We start from the raw sequence: 15,316 nt of genomic DNA on the forward strand, positions 1-15,316 counted from the left end.
ATACTTTACACATACACAACTTTACACAAAGCTTTACATAAAACTGACTGATATAGACTGATATAAAACTAAACACGACTCAAAACATAGAAATAAAAAGCTCAAAACAGATGAAAAATATGAAAATTTAATAATAATAAAATTTAGAAGTGCAGTTTAAAAGAGGCCTACATATAATGTTAGGTTGCTATGTGGTGATTATAATATAATATAGTACAATATCATTTAATATAATAATATTTATATAATAATAATAATAACAATAATGATAAAGTCCTCTCCCTCCACCCTGCAGTCCGTCAGGCTGTACGTTTTGGGGGAAGAAGCCGTGGAGCAGGAAGAAGAAGATCCTGTGGCAGCTGGGGACGCTGATCGGCGCGCCTGTCGGCATCACACTGATTGCCGGCATCGCCGTACCTGCCATGGTCATCGGCATCCCCGTCTACGTGGGGAGGAAGGTGAGCCTCCCAGACCAGCGATCCCATTATTGTGTTCTTTTTTTTCGGATTATTCGGTTTCCGGAAATGCTGTTGAAAGCAGACACAGCAGCAGAAATTACAATGTGTTTACTGAAATTCCTGTGATCCTACTGGTTGTTTCCAAAAGTTGGTTGTTTCTGTCTTCGTCATTGTTTTAAATCTTCTATTCTCTAACGGTGCTTACGTGTTATGAATTGAATGACGATGATAAAGTTGAATTATTAGACATTTGTCCGGGGACCCCATTGAACATTTTACTCCCAGGTTTGAAGAGAAGACAAGCCCCCATTGCCAATGTGGTTCATATGTGTCATGTAAAACCCCCCAAAAAACGATGATTTAATCCTATTATAGTATACCAGGCGGATTGTTTGTCGTACTCTTTATACGTCCCTAAAAACATTCAGTATTTCAGCAAGAAATACATATTTTTGGCTTTGCGGTAGTTCATCAATGACTATGCTCATCCATGTTAATGACCCCACACTGCTGTTTCTCACGCGCACATTTTAACACAAGGTGGAAACTGCAACGTTTCCCTTTTGGGTTTGAGACTTGTTCTGCCTCCAAACTGAAACGGAGGCTTCAGAATTGAATAGAAATTCACAGCAACGTCTTTCGCTTCCTCTCAAGACTCAAAACCTCCCAAGTATGAGGAGTGAAAATTATGAAAATGTACACTGCGGTTGGAGAAATATTTTAACTATTAAAAAAAGATGTGAGATTAAAAATGGTAAATGTTCAGAAAACAATGAATGATACTCAAGAGAAAAGCATTGTGTTGGAGTTTTTACATTAATACAATTTATTATAGTTCATACATCATAACAGTATTGAGGTTTTATTTTCCCATGTGGTGACTTTGTTTAACTGCAGTGAGTAAAACATCCTCCCCTGTATTTTGGAGTCAACCGAGAGGTCCAAAAAGTAAAAAAGCTGTTAGGAAACCACCTGAAACCAAATGTGTCGGTGCTCCATTCAGGAAATACTCGCTTAGTAAATGCAGTGCTAATGGAGCAGATTGTCAATGAGGAAATTAAAAACATGTCCCAGACTTTAGAATTGAAGAATAGCCTTAGAATATTAGTCCATTATCAATAGTCTTATCAAAAAAAGATAGAAATAAAAAAGTATAACTTAATTTTTTAAATTGGAGCATGTTAGGTGTCACTCATGGAGAAGGAACTGCCAATCAACTTTTTATATTGTTATATTAACCTGAAACCCAGTAAAAACTAAAACGTAATGAATGCTGACTAGCATTTGAAAATAAAAATGTCATAGTTTTTGGCATAATAATAATAATAATAATAATAATAATAATAATACATAATAATAATAATGATAATAATAATAATAATGTGCTCTTAGTTAAAAAGCATTGATTTCAGTTTTGATTACTTGACACCTTTCTACTTTGTCATTAAAAATTCTTAAATTGCACAACCCAGGAGCCAGCTTTACACCGAATCCGACAAATGACGACAACAAACAGGGGAGTCCATTCATTCCTATTGAGAGTTGGATTCCGCTTTGAAAAGCTGTGATGCGCTGTGATAAGCTCCGCCTCTCTGTGATAAGCTCCGCCTCTCTGTCATATGCTCCACCTCCTCTGCGGGGACAGATTTCTGTATCCGATCTAGGCTCCGGGAGGTACTTGTTGGAAACTACTTTAACGGTGTAGACAATTTATTATTTATTTTCATTATTACAATTAATCACCATTAATGAATCTGCTAATTTATGGGACCAAGATATTAAAACTTTTAATTATAACAAGAAATATGATTTTAAATAAAATTAGAACAAATAAAATAAAATACATAAAGTATTTGGAGCTAGTTTCAATCACCCTATAAAGGGCAATGCAAGAACAGATACAGTGTGAGCGGCGGATCCTGATCGGTGGCCAGCATTCACTGTCGTATGCGTTTTCAGGTTCAGTGTAAATCCGAATTAAAGCTCCCTTGCTGCTGACTCCAGCCGTCCTTGATTTTCCTTTAACGAGTGATTGGGATTTCTGATTCGGTTCCAAACAGATCCACGCGCACTACGAGCTGAAGAAGGCGTCTCGCCACCGGAGGAACCTTGCCATCACCGGCGGCGTCGCCCTCTCCATCATCACCGCGCCCGTCATCGCTGCTGTCAGCGTCGGTACGGAACTCCCCTTCTCCTCCTGCAGTTAATTGTAATTTAAATATGTGTCTTATTGTTAATTCCTCCAGTTCCTGCAGGTCCTTAAAACGTCTTAAATTCAGTTTGAAAAGGCATTAAAAAGTCATTACTCGTAAATTTGAAATTATGAGGTCTTGATTCCATCCTAAATATTTTATTAAATTGTATTTATCCATATATATATTTTTCTTTATCAAAATGACTCAAGTTCTTCTGCATTTATTTTTCCAAAAATCATTCTCGAATTATGTTAAAATTTGTCTCAAGGGTCTCAAAAAGTATTAAAAGATATCATTTTACTCTCTGATTCCTGTTTACCCGCTACTGTTTAAATCCACCCTCAAATGAATTCATTACAATTAGAATTTTGTATGTAATCGATTCATATTTCATTTTCGTAGTAAATACAGGCATTATAAAAGCAGTACAACGATCATAATACCTCCCCAGGTATCGGTGTTCCCATCATGCTGGCGTACGTCTACGGTGTGGTGCCCATCTCCCTGTGCCGCGGGGGAGGCTGCGGGGTGAGTCGGGGGAAGGGCCGCGGGGTGAGGATCGACTTCGATGAAGACGACGGTCCCATCACGGGTGAGAGGGGAGGGAGGGACAAGGATGTTCTGTTTGTTCTGTCCCTTACAATTGTGAATTTGTGTACAGTAAAAATAATTAGATTAAAATAAATAAATATAAATAATATTAAAATAAAACATGAATAAAAGCAATAATATCATATGTAAATAAACAAAAAAATACCTGAAAACGGATAGACGGATTGACAGACAGATAGACAGACAGACAGAGAGAGACAAACAGGCGGATAGGCAGGTAGATAGATAGATTGATAGACGGATGGACGGATGGATTGATGGACTGATGGATGGATGGATGGATAGATGGATGATAGATAGATAAGATAAATAGATACTGTAGATAGATAAACAGACAGACATAGAGACACAGCTAGAAAGATCGACAGACAGACAGATAATGTGTCTCGTCCTCCGTCCAGTGGCGGATGCCTGGCGTGCCCTCAAGTCTCCCTCTCTGGGGGAGAGCAGTCTGGACGGGGCGGCCAGCGGGCTCAGCACCACGTCCCCCAGCGAGGGCCTCTCCGTGGCCCCCGGAACCCTGGGGGACACGCCCCACTTCAACACCCTGGCCGGGGGTGCGCTTGGGGCCCGCACCGGCAAGTACAGCAGGTGAGGAGGATGAAATTCATTATCCACACATTTATTATGTAGTTTAAAATAAGTCCATTTCTGTGTTTTTTTGTATTTTCTTTACTTTATTAATAGGTTCTCTGTGTCTGACTCATCTAGTCTTTACAAGTCATTATAAAATCAGATTCATGTGAATAGCAAAGTTTAATTACTTATAAAAGCTGTGGAGTAACGCACTGAAACTGTGCAAAAGATACTTTTGATGTAGTCGCTATCTATCTTTTCTGACCCGTGCTCCACTTGAAAATCTTGAAAATCTAAAAGGTTTTAAAGTAAAAGAGTGTAATACATTTTTCAACATTTTGAAAAAATACCCATTAAAATGTTTTTATGATATGCTGTATTTAAAAAAAAAAAGAAAAAAACTCACACACAGACACAAAGAAATATTAATTGAAATCCCTATGTTTTCTCAATGATTTGGTGACATAATTGCAGTACCCTGTTTGACCAATTTGGTCAATCTATCTACATATTATAACTAAACTGCATATTTGTATATCAAAACATTTATTATTATTCGCACTCAGACACCTCATTCAATCTCTGAAAGGTTGCTCTTCTTTAAATACAGCCTTTACACAATTTATACTAACATTCATATTTCATATTCAATTAATGTATTAATTTATATCAAATTCATATTTTTTATTAATGTTGTAAAGTTCTGTGGTAAGTGAGTGTTATGATTGATAACAGACCACATGCATTTTTTTTTTTAAGTTATGACCGTTGGTTATTAAATAATTATCAAGTTTCAAGTCAAGGCGACTTAATGAGTCTTTTTGTTTGTTTTGCTTCAGACTGGAGGTGCAGGGAGGGGAGCTGGCCAAGGAGTCTTCCCAGAGGGAAACAGGGAGTCTGGGGGCCGGCAGCGACTGTGCCAGCACCCGGGGGATGGCGGGCTCCATCATCTCCTCCTACACGCTGCCTGACAGGTGGGACTAGGGACTGGGAGGACTGGGATGGGCTGGGAGAGACTGGGAGGGACTGGGACTCCTTCCCCCTCCTCCTTACCCCTCTTCCCCTTCCTCCTCTGAATCCTCTCCTCTCCTCCTCCCCCCCTTCCCCTTCCTCCTCCTTTTTTTACATGCAACATGCAATAAAATATTTCAGACCTCATGTCATAAAAAAACTAAAACAGTCATATCTGTAAACAATAAACAGGAAACCGGATGGTGTTATCGTACTGTAACGTCCTGCTCTGCCTGCAGGGAGTGCACCAACCTGGAGATCCAGGTAGACATCGAGACCAAACCCAGCCACCTCTGCCTGACCAGCGAGGAGGACCTGGCCCCACCCCCTGGCCCCGCTGCCGCGGCAACGAGCTCCGGGGGGGAGGAGCCTCAGGACTGCAGCTCCAGAAGGGGCGGGGCCCTGTCGGGCTCAGCGCTGGTGCTGTCGCTGTCCCGAGGCGAGTCACTGCGGGAGGCGCTGCGCGACGTGACGCTGGCGCAGCCCGAGAGCATCCGCAGCGACCTGGAGCTGTCGGACACGCAGTCGGACGACATCGCTGAGCTCACGTCGGACGACTGCGACTCGCCGCACCCAAAGAGCTGCCGTCCCCCGGCCCTCCAGGCCCCGCCCCCCCAGGCCCCGCCCTCCTGCCGTGCCCCAATCCCCTCCACCGAAGGCCTTCGCTGTCCTGCCGACGGCAAGGTGGTCCTCTACGTCTGAGAGGGAGCGCCACCGCTCGCAGGATCGCACAAAACCACACGAACTACAAGGAACTTTCATCTCCGATGCCCCCGTCTCCAAAACAAAACCTTCTCCGCTTTTCTTCCTCCGATTCCACGGCTTTTCATCTGCCCTCATATGTCCTCCTCCTCCTCCTTCTTCTCCTCCTCCTCCTGCCGCTGCTCCTCCTCTCCTCTTCTCTGCCCCTCCCGTCTGTCTTATCTCTCCACCTGTCAGGGAGCTACCTCTGAGATCTATAAGATGACCGTTTACGTTTACTTCCTGGTGCAAAATGCCTTGGCTACTTAAGCAAAAAAAAAAAACCTGGAAAACAAAACAAACAAGTTTTTGCCACAAGAAAATTTGCAAAAAAACCCCACGATTAAAAACAAAAGGTGAATTGAGTTGAATCGTTGCGAAGCACACTAGTGAGTGAAGGATTGAGGGGGAAAAGACAGGTTTGTACCGAGTGGGAGATTTTTTCTAACTGTGAGAATGAATGTGAACCTGAACTGAGCTGTTGTTTGCTTTGTTTTTGCTTTTTGTTTGTTTGTTTGTTTGTTTTTCTCTACTCCCCCTATTTACACCGGAAAGACCTTGGAAACGGGTTTCTTTTCCTGCACGGGCCTATGTCTCGTGCTGACAGAGTGGGAGGAGCAGCGAGTGTTTACTATGCGCGGGAGAGGAGGGGCGGTGTGTATTTTCGGGCATCGCGTGCACTAGAGTCACTTGTGTTAGAAAGGAGGTTTCACACAAAATCCAAATCAAAAACCTTTCTCATTCAACTACAGAAATGGGAAAGGTTCTGACAATATCCTCTAAATGTAAGTAAGAAAATAATAATAATAATAATAATAATAATAATAATAATAATAATAATAATTGTTATTATTACTATTATTTATCATATAATTATTTTAATGTATTAATATTATTCATATTTATAGTGCACCTTTTAACCGAAGATTATAATGTGCTTCATACAAAAAAATGACCAACAATAAAATAACAATAAAAAATTGCTCAACAAATAACACTCTAACAATTAAAATTTTCAACCTGTCATTCTGTTCAATTTTATTTATTTATTTTTAAAATCTGAAATCTATCTTCAAAGATCACCCGATCATTTTTTAGTTTAGGGTTTTGGGTTTTGGGTTGACCTTGTCATTCTGTTCACTTTTATTTATTTATTTTTTTTAAACTGAAATCTATCTTAAAAGATCACCCGATAATTTTTAAGTTTTGAGTTTTGGGTTGACCTTGTCATTGTCAAAACTCTTCAGCACTTCACACCAACCAGCCTTACACAACGAGACTGGGACGCTCCCTCGCTTTACCAAACACACCTTGTTACTGCTGTGTGTGTGTGTGTGTGTGTGTGTGTGTGTGTGTGTGTGTGTGTGTGTGTGTGTGTGTGTGTGTGTGTGTGTGTGTGTGTGTGTGTGTGTGTGTGTGTGTTATGGTATCGTCTGGTTGATTGTGTTTATTATTTTCGAATGAGCACTTTTGCACTTTATCTCAAATGTCAATCTTTTTTTAGGGAGGGTTGTTTCGCTGTCCATTGTCTATTTTGCTCAAAGCAAGTTTACTACAATGGCACACAAATGTCTGTGGTACAAACCGAAAATATGAAAAAAGAAATACCAGAAAGCCTCTTATGTTGGATGTAAAAAAATAAATAAATTGAAGAGTTTTATTCTAAAACTATATATATATATACAAACACACACACACACACACACACACACTTACCAAAAGTTAAATTCAACCAATCTTTAATTGTATTTAATTTATTTATCCTTTTACAAAAAATGTTGGAATTATTTGGGGTTTTTTAATTAAACTTTCTTAAGGTTGGTATTTTAATTTGGAATCAAACTCTTCATCGCTGATGCTGTCGATTTCCGTATCTCACTCAATAGCCTGAATGGTGTCCTGGTTTCTAATCACCTTTGTGCTTCATTTAAAAGTGTATTTGCAGGTTTTTCTTTGGTCCATGAGGGATCTACTGGGACACCTTTATCTTTATGGATTTTCCTGCCGGTCACACCAGGCAGTGCTTAGCTTGCTCTGCCCATATGATTATCAGTTTTTGCTTGTTTCTGCCTGTCAAGAGTGGAAATAAAAATAAAAAAATTAAAACACACGAATGTACCACAGATTTAAACAGAATTTACTGGAAGAGGCTGAATGGTGGATAGTGAAAATGCTTTACAGAGAAAAGTAACTTGTTTGAAAGGTTTTTAGAGTGTATAGATAGCAATATTGAAGTGTTATTATATGTATATTTCATGGCACTGTTGAAACCCTGCCCAGGGTTGTACATGCAGGACTGTGAAAGATATCTTGTGGACGAAAAATAAATAAATACAATCTTCTGTTGCAAAAAATAAATGACTGTGTAATATTTTGGAAGAGAAAGTCACATGAAAGTTTTTTTTTTTACAAAATTGTAATATTGATGCAATGGGATTGAGACCACTTGAAGACAGATTTGCGTAATGGTATCCATACACGTTAATAAATGCTGACTAAAATGTGGTATAAGAACATCTACCAAAAAAAATATATATATAAATATCATAATTATGAATACAGAAAAAAAAATATATTTGATTATTAATGGAAATGTAAAACATATATAATAGTGTAAGAACATATGCTCATACGGGAAAGTAAACAGTCGTAGCGCATCTTTACGACACTATGGCAAAGTAAAGTGACGTAAAACCTCCTTTACGATCGTGATTTTCAGCACCGTAAAGCGAAACGCGTGAATACCAGGAAGGTTAAAAGTGACTCCAACCAAACCCGGTAAATAAACATGTTTCTCACGCAACAGTCGATTTGTCACAATGATATTATGCACCGAGTGCCCTTTGCGAACGCTCTTTAGTCTCTGAACCTCAGAAAATGTCCGATCATGGCGTAAAGTTTACTATTTAAACGAGCGGCCTGTCGCTCATTCAAGGGCTGTGAAGGATGGGACGTGAGCTCACAGACAGACAGATCCGTGCGGTGTCGTGGTGGTTTTGGAATATTAACTGTGGATATTAACTCTATTCTTATGAAGGAAGGTAACAGATCATGCCGTTTTCGCATTTTTCCCCGCCACAATAGATCTCCCCACTTAGCTAGCTAACCCAGCTAACGCCTAAGGTTTGCACACAGCCCTATCACTTGCCTTTAAAGCTGAACCATTTCTACAGTTTTCCACCATTTGAATCCATATTTCATCCTATCACGGATCCAGGTTTCAGCATGTACTGTGTTTGCCACTGGCAATTGTTGATACACTGGTGTATTGATTTTTAGGTTCCATGGTTGACTATTTTATAATTTATTTTTCGGTTCATCGCATATTGCCAATTTCTTTCTATTATGTGTTCATATCACATGTACATACATATCATATGTATGGATGGATGTATGTGTATATGTATATACACACACATACAGTATATACACATATGTGTGTGTGTGTGTGTGTGTGTGTGTGTGTGTGTGTGTGTATATATATATATATATATATATATATATATATATATATTGAACGTATATATTGTACGATCTTCTTCGCTGTCACATGCTGGGGCAGTGGGCTGAGGGTCGCAGACAACAACAGACTTAAAAAACGAATCAGGAGGGCCGGTGATGTCGTAGGAGAGGAGCTGGACACCCTGACGACTGTGGCAGAGGGGAGGATGCTGTCCAGGCTTCAGTCCATCTTGGACAATGTCTCACACCCTCTCTACGACACACTGGCCCAGCAGAGGAGCTCCTTCAGCAGAAGACTCCTCTTACCCAGATGCACCACAGTGCACCACAGGAAATCATTCCTGCCTGTGGTCATCAATCTCTACAACGCCTCCCTCAGAGTCAGACACCACCTCTCTGTAATCTGACCTCAAAACACGGACTTCCACTTCTGCACCTTCTTCTTTTTGCACATTTTTAACTGTACATTTTACACTCTATATAGATATGTTTATAACATATAGATATGTTTATATATATATATTTATATATAAATATGTTTCTTAATAATTATTATATGTTGTATGTAAATATGTTGTATGTAGATTTGGAGCTGTAACAAAAGTAATTTTTAAGTATAAGTATAAGTATATCTGATTCTGATATATATATATATATATATATATATATATATATATATATATATATATATATATGATATTATAGTAATTATAAATAATATATACATTTTGACAACTCATGCTTACCAAAACTTAAATTAAGACAATGTTTCATTTAATATATTACCCATCATTTAAAAAAAAAAAAAATGCTGGAATATTTAAAAAAAATTAAACCTTCAAATGGTTGGTGTTTTAAACCCAGCCCTAATATTGGTGACATTCTCTGAAACAGCACCCTGCTTTATCCCTGTATCACTCTCTCTAAAAACCTCTTTGAACCTATCCTTCTCGCAGCATCATGCCTTTCGTGGACCTGCAGTCGCGGCTGGGTATCAACGTAGACCGCTGGCTGCTGATCCAGAGCGGCGTGCAGCCCAACAAGCGGGCGGCACGCTGCCACGCCTTCGAGCGCGAGTGGATCGAGTGCTCCCACGGCATCGGGCAGACCCGCGCCAAGAAGGAGTGCAAGCTGGAGATGGAGGACTTCTACGAGTGTATGCACAAGCAGAAGACGGTGAGCGGCTGTCAGGAGAAAAACACACACACACATGCACACGGACATTCTGGAAAGATCACACAAGTTGCACGAGGGCTAGATATCAAAATCCCATACTTTCATGCTAACGGCCAATTTGCCCTCAAGAGAAAAATAAAACTTAAGTAAATGTGAAATGTAATTTTCACTTTATTAAAAGGATTTTTTTCTGACATTTTTGTCAGCTGGCGGATATAAAAAAAATTGAGCACACGGAGCGGCACGCGTTTGTGTTTGAGTGAGAGAGAGAGAGGGAGCTGAGCCTCTGATCATGGTTGTTAATGACAGTATAGAGTGACTACTTATCTTATGTTTACATTTGTTAATTTATTATTTGGTGTGTATGTTTAAAAAAGCCATATTTAAATGTTTAGTTTTTTTCTGTTTAAGCACTACTTCAAAATTGTGACTTTTTCTTTTACAACAAAACAGCGCGTTTTTATTTTTGTAAATTGTCTATTTATTACCAAAGCATTTATCTGTTAAGGCTTTGTTGAAGTCGTGGCAAGCGAGCTGTGCGGCTTATGGCGTGCGCACTGTGGTGTGTGCGCCATAAGCCGCCGTGGCGCCGTGGTAATATTTCCTGAAAGACAGGGGGCACTGTACACAAACCACCAGGGGAAACTGAAAGAACTGAGTAAACATTACAAAGAAGTCCTGAGGGAAGGATCTGAACGATGAGAAATGAGCAGTAACTTTCAAATAGAAAGTGTTAAATATATGTATATTTATTGTAGTCAATCAGGGTTTAATCATGAGTTTGTACAAATTGTCGGAGTAAACATTACTAAGAAATCCCGAGGTATTAAAATAGTCCAAATCTTTGGACAGAGATGGTGCGATCTCCTTCCATGAATTCAACGCCATCTGGTTATTTTTGTGGTCACAAAAATAACCAGTGATGGACCGTACAGATTGTACCTGCGGACCTCTTAGCACATACTTCCTTCAGACACAACATCTTTAATTACCTGAAGCGCACGGCACAGAGTTTCAAAAATTGGAAGGTGCATGCCCTCGTGCAAAATCTGCATGCAGCACTGTCACAAGCAGTGCAATGACGTCATTAATGACGTGTGTGCTAAGCGACACGACGTCTATAAACCAGGCTTAATACAGTTAAAATGGAAAAAATATGAATGTGTTGCGTTGCATGTCCATTTCAGTGGTGCTCCTAAATTTTGTGCTAATGTTCCTAAAATTTTCCATTGGGAGCACCAGTCAACAAAGTCTGGAACCCTGTATGCCAGAATTTTTTGTTTTACTTTCAAGCCCCCACTACCTCAGCCTCGTTTTGCACTCTTTGAGAGAAGATTACACTGATATATGGAACTTAAGTTTGTTTACAGTTTTTAGGATGTAATTTAAACCTTAGACCTCAGTGAAGCGTTCCCCTCAAAAGTTACTTTCCTTTTTCCTGAGAGAGCGATGGGAACATTATCCTGCCCCCAAATCGATGGTCGAGTTGAATCAACCATTCGGAGTCAAACAGACTCGCGCGCTTTGTGTCTAGCAGGCTGGGAGTAGATTGGCGCACAAAAAAAAGTGTATATTAAAATAATTAATTTATGTTTTGCAACTGGAGACTGGCGGTAGAAATGATTTTTATTAGAAACAAATACATTAACTGGAAACACTGGGTCATTTTCCAAATTTCTGCCATCATCCACCGTCCAATATAGCCGATGTGAGGAACACCAAGAAGCATCCACTAGGCAAAGCGGTTCTTTAAAGAAGCCGCTACGAGCGTCTTGACCTTTTCTTTGATAACATTGTTTTCCTCTGCTTTCCTCCCTCCCTCCCTCCTTCCCTACAGCACAAGAGGTTGTATGAAATTCGTCAGCAGCGCGACAAGATGGTGAAGGAGGGAACCTACACCCCCCCGCCGCACCACTCTGGACAACAGGACGACAAACCCTGAACCCTCCACCTGTGTCCCCCTCCACCCTGTGTATTATAATTCAGATTCCACTTATTGTGTCGGCAGTCATCCTCCTCCCTGTACGAGTTTGCAAATAAATGTTCTTCTGGCACATCTTCCTCTCTGATGTTTTTATTCCTGTCTGAATGTGAAAGCACAGGTCTGTACGATGGAGCTGATGAGAAAAGACATGTTCAGTGTATCCGGGAGGTTTTCAGACCCCTTTTGTTGTTACAGCCTTATTCTAAAAGGGATTAAATGCATTATTTTCCTCTTCAATCTACACCATGGCCATGGTTGTCCTTGCGGAAGGTTCTCCCGTCTCCCCAGAACAACTCTGGATCTGATGGAGGGACCGCCGGGGGCTTGGTCACAGAGACCCTTTGTCCAACCGTTGCTCATCTAGGAAGAGTGTTAGTGGGTCCAAACATCCTCCATTTCAGAACGATGGAGACCACTGTGTTCTTGGAGATCTTCAATGCTGCAGAAATGTTTTTAAATTCTTCCCCGGATCTGTGGCTCGACACAATCCTGTCTCGCAGGTCTACAGACAATTCCTTCGACCTCGTGGCTTGGTTTTTGCTCTGACCCGCACTATCAACAGCACCTTAAGGAGGCAGGTGTGTGCCTTACCAAATCATGTCCAATCAATTGAATTGAGCACAGGTACACTCCAACCAAGTTTCTACAACTTGGTTGGAGATCTTAAGGATGATCAATAGAAACATCGCAAGTGTCATTGCAAAGGGTCTGAATACATGTGTTATAATGCCATATTTGTTTATTTTATTTTGAATTCATTTGCAAAAATTTCTAAAAACCTTTTATGCTTTGTCATATGGAGTATTGTGTGTAGATTGATAAGGGGGAAATTAATTTCAACCATTTTAGAATAAGGCTGTATCATAACAAAACGTGGAAAGGTGGAGGATTCTGAAAACCTTCCAAATGCACTGTATATATGTACATATAATCATCGATACCAGACGAAAACACCAAACCTGTCGAAAGGTATGTAACAGTCTTGTCTACCTCCAGGAGCTGCTTGTTGAGTTCTTGCTCCATGGAGGAGATGTACTGTACGAGTTTAGGGTTCCAAACTGGTCAAACAGAGGTGCCTGAAAAGTTCATCCATAGGAATCCACAATCAAAACGGTAGCTTTTCCTTAGCTTTATCCATTTATTTATCATTTTAATACATCTTCAAACTTTGTTGTTTTCATAGTATTTTACCCTGTGTGAATGTCTGAGTGACTTCTACTGTATGGCCAATGGCAAGCACATTAACATTTAAGACCAATAAGACCAACTAGTCACTTTTTAAAGACACTAGTACTTATATTATATACACCCGGTGGACCCACTACCAGCAGGGATATGCGTTGGGGTAGGGATAGGCTAGGAAGGGCAGTAGATATATCGGTCTGGAAGACCGTGGATGAAGTGGCCAATTTTGCATCGATCAAGAGAGATTGTGGGGGGTTTTTTGTTTGTTTATTTGTTATTTATTACTTTTTATTTTATTCAATAATAAAGTAGACACTGTTTAATACATAATTATATAGATTACTCTTGACCCTTCTTAGCAAAGGCATTTAGGGTAGATGGGGAACTTCTGGTGTTGTCAAAATAAAAAAAAATTAATTAATAACTAAAGTGAGGTACTCTTGACCCCTCTTAGCAAAAGCATTGAGGGTAGGTGAGGAACTTTGGGTATTGTCAAAAAAATAAAAATAAAATGTCTGAGTGACTTCTACTGTATGGCCAGTGGCAAGCACATTAACATTTAATCAATAAGACCAACTAGTCACTTTTTATAGACACTAGTACTTATATTATATACACCCGGTGGACCCACTACCAGCAGGGATATGCGTTGGGGTCGGGTGCAATGTCAGCCGGGCGGCAGGCAAAGGCAGAGGCCTAGGCTTGCTGATCCTCAGCATCGTAAACTAGTTCTAGGGACGTGGAATGTGAGGTGGGGAAGGAGCCGGAGCTGGTGCGGGAGGTGGAGCGGTACCAACTAGATATAGTTGGGCTCACCTCTATGCACAGCACTGGCTCTGGAACCAAACTCTTGGAGAGGGGCTGGACTCTCTCCTTTTCCGGAGTTGCCCAGGGTGAGAGGTGCCGGGCGGGTGTGGGGATACTCACGAGCCCCAGGCTGAGTGCCGCTGTGTTGGAGTTCTCCCCAGTGAACGAGAGGGTCGCTCTATGCGACTACAAGTTGCTAAGGGGAAAGCTCTGACTGTTGTGTGTGCTTCTGCACCGAACACCAGTTCAGAGTATTCGGCCTTCTTGGAGTCTCTGGGTGGCGTCCTGGAAGGGGCTCCGCCTAGGGACTCTATAGTTCTACTGGGAGACTTCAACACTCACATGGGCAACGATGGAGAAACCTGGAAGGGGGTGATTGGGAGGAACAGCCTGCCTGATCTGAATCCGAGTGGTGCTACTGTGGACTTCTGTGCTAGTCATGGATTGGCCATAATGAACACCATGTTCGAGCATAGGGTGGTACGTGGTACCAGACCACCTTAGGTCAAAGATCGATGATTGACTTTTTGGTCGTGTCATCAGATCTGTGCCCCTGTCCGCAAGGTCTTCAGCTCCCACCTCTGGAAGAATTTTTTGCGCATCCCGGGGGGGGGTTGGGGACATAGAATCTGAGTGGGTCATGTTCAAAACCTCCACTGCAGAGGCGGCTGCTAGGAGCTGTGGTTGGAAGGTAGTCCGTGCCTGTCGTGGCGGTAACCCAAGAACCCCGTTGGTGGACACCAGCGGTGAAGGAAGCCGTTTAGCTGAAGAAGGAGGCCTTTCGGGCTTGACTGGCCCATGGGTTTCCCGACGCAGCAGACAGCTACCGGCAGGCTAGAAGGGCTGCGGCTTCGGCGGTCACTGAAGCAAAAACCCTGGTGTGGGAGGAGTTCGGGGAGGCTATGGAGACGAACTTTCGGTTGGCCTCAAAGAAGTTCTGGCAAACTGTTCGGCGACTCAGAAAGGGAAAGCAGGGCCTGGCTCAGCCTGTGTTCAGCCGGGGAGGAGAACTGCTGACCCGGACTGGGGATATTGTCGGGCGGTGGAAAGAGCATTTTCAGCAACTCATGAACCCGATCAATGCGTCCTCAGGGGAAGAGGCAGAGTCT

The 15,316-nt window shown here is 41.3% G+C and overlaps 2 protein-coding genes across 2 annotated transcripts in view; both read left to right on the forward strand.

The window, feature by feature from the left end:
• The window catches only part of rnf19b (ring finger protein 19B), a 36,660-nt gene extending 28,736 nt beyond the window's left edge, over positions 1-7,924 (forward strand). The window contains exons 5-10 of the mRNA XM_080015159.1: positions 296-458; positions 2,519-2,633; positions 3,105-3,245; positions 3,667-3,856; positions 4,681-4,815; positions 5,092-7,924. Of these exons, the coding sequence (XP_079871285.1) occupies positions 296-458; positions 2,519-2,633; positions 3,105-3,245; positions 3,667-3,856; positions 4,681-4,815; positions 5,092-5,554 (1,207 nt within the window). The 3' untranslated portion in view covers positions 5,555-7,924. The remainder of the gene's footprint in view (positions 1-295; positions 459-2,518; positions 2,634-3,104; positions 3,246-3,666; positions 3,857-4,680; positions 4,816-5,091) is intronic.
• Positions 7,925-8,288: 364 nt separating this feature from the next.
• On the forward strand, positions 8,289-12,287 carry ndufs5 (NADH:ubiquinone oxidoreductase subunit S5). Its single transcript, XM_080015142.1, has 3 exons — positions 8,289-8,371; positions 10,012-10,231; positions 12,069-12,287. The coding sequence occupies exons 2-3, from the start codon at positions 10,016-10,018 to the stop codon at positions 12,171-12,173; spliced, it is 321 nt and encodes a 106-aa protein (XP_079871268.1). The 5' UTR covers positions 8,289-8,371; positions 10,012-10,015; the 3' UTR covers positions 12,174-12,287.
• Positions 12,288-15,316: the final 3,029 nt, after the last annotated feature.

This window comes from Zeus faber, assembly GCF_960531495.2.
Source record: "Zeus faber genome assembly, chromosome: 1".
Lineage (NCBI taxonomy): Eukaryota > Metazoa > Chordata > Actinopteri > Zeiformes > Zeidae > Zeus > Zeus faber.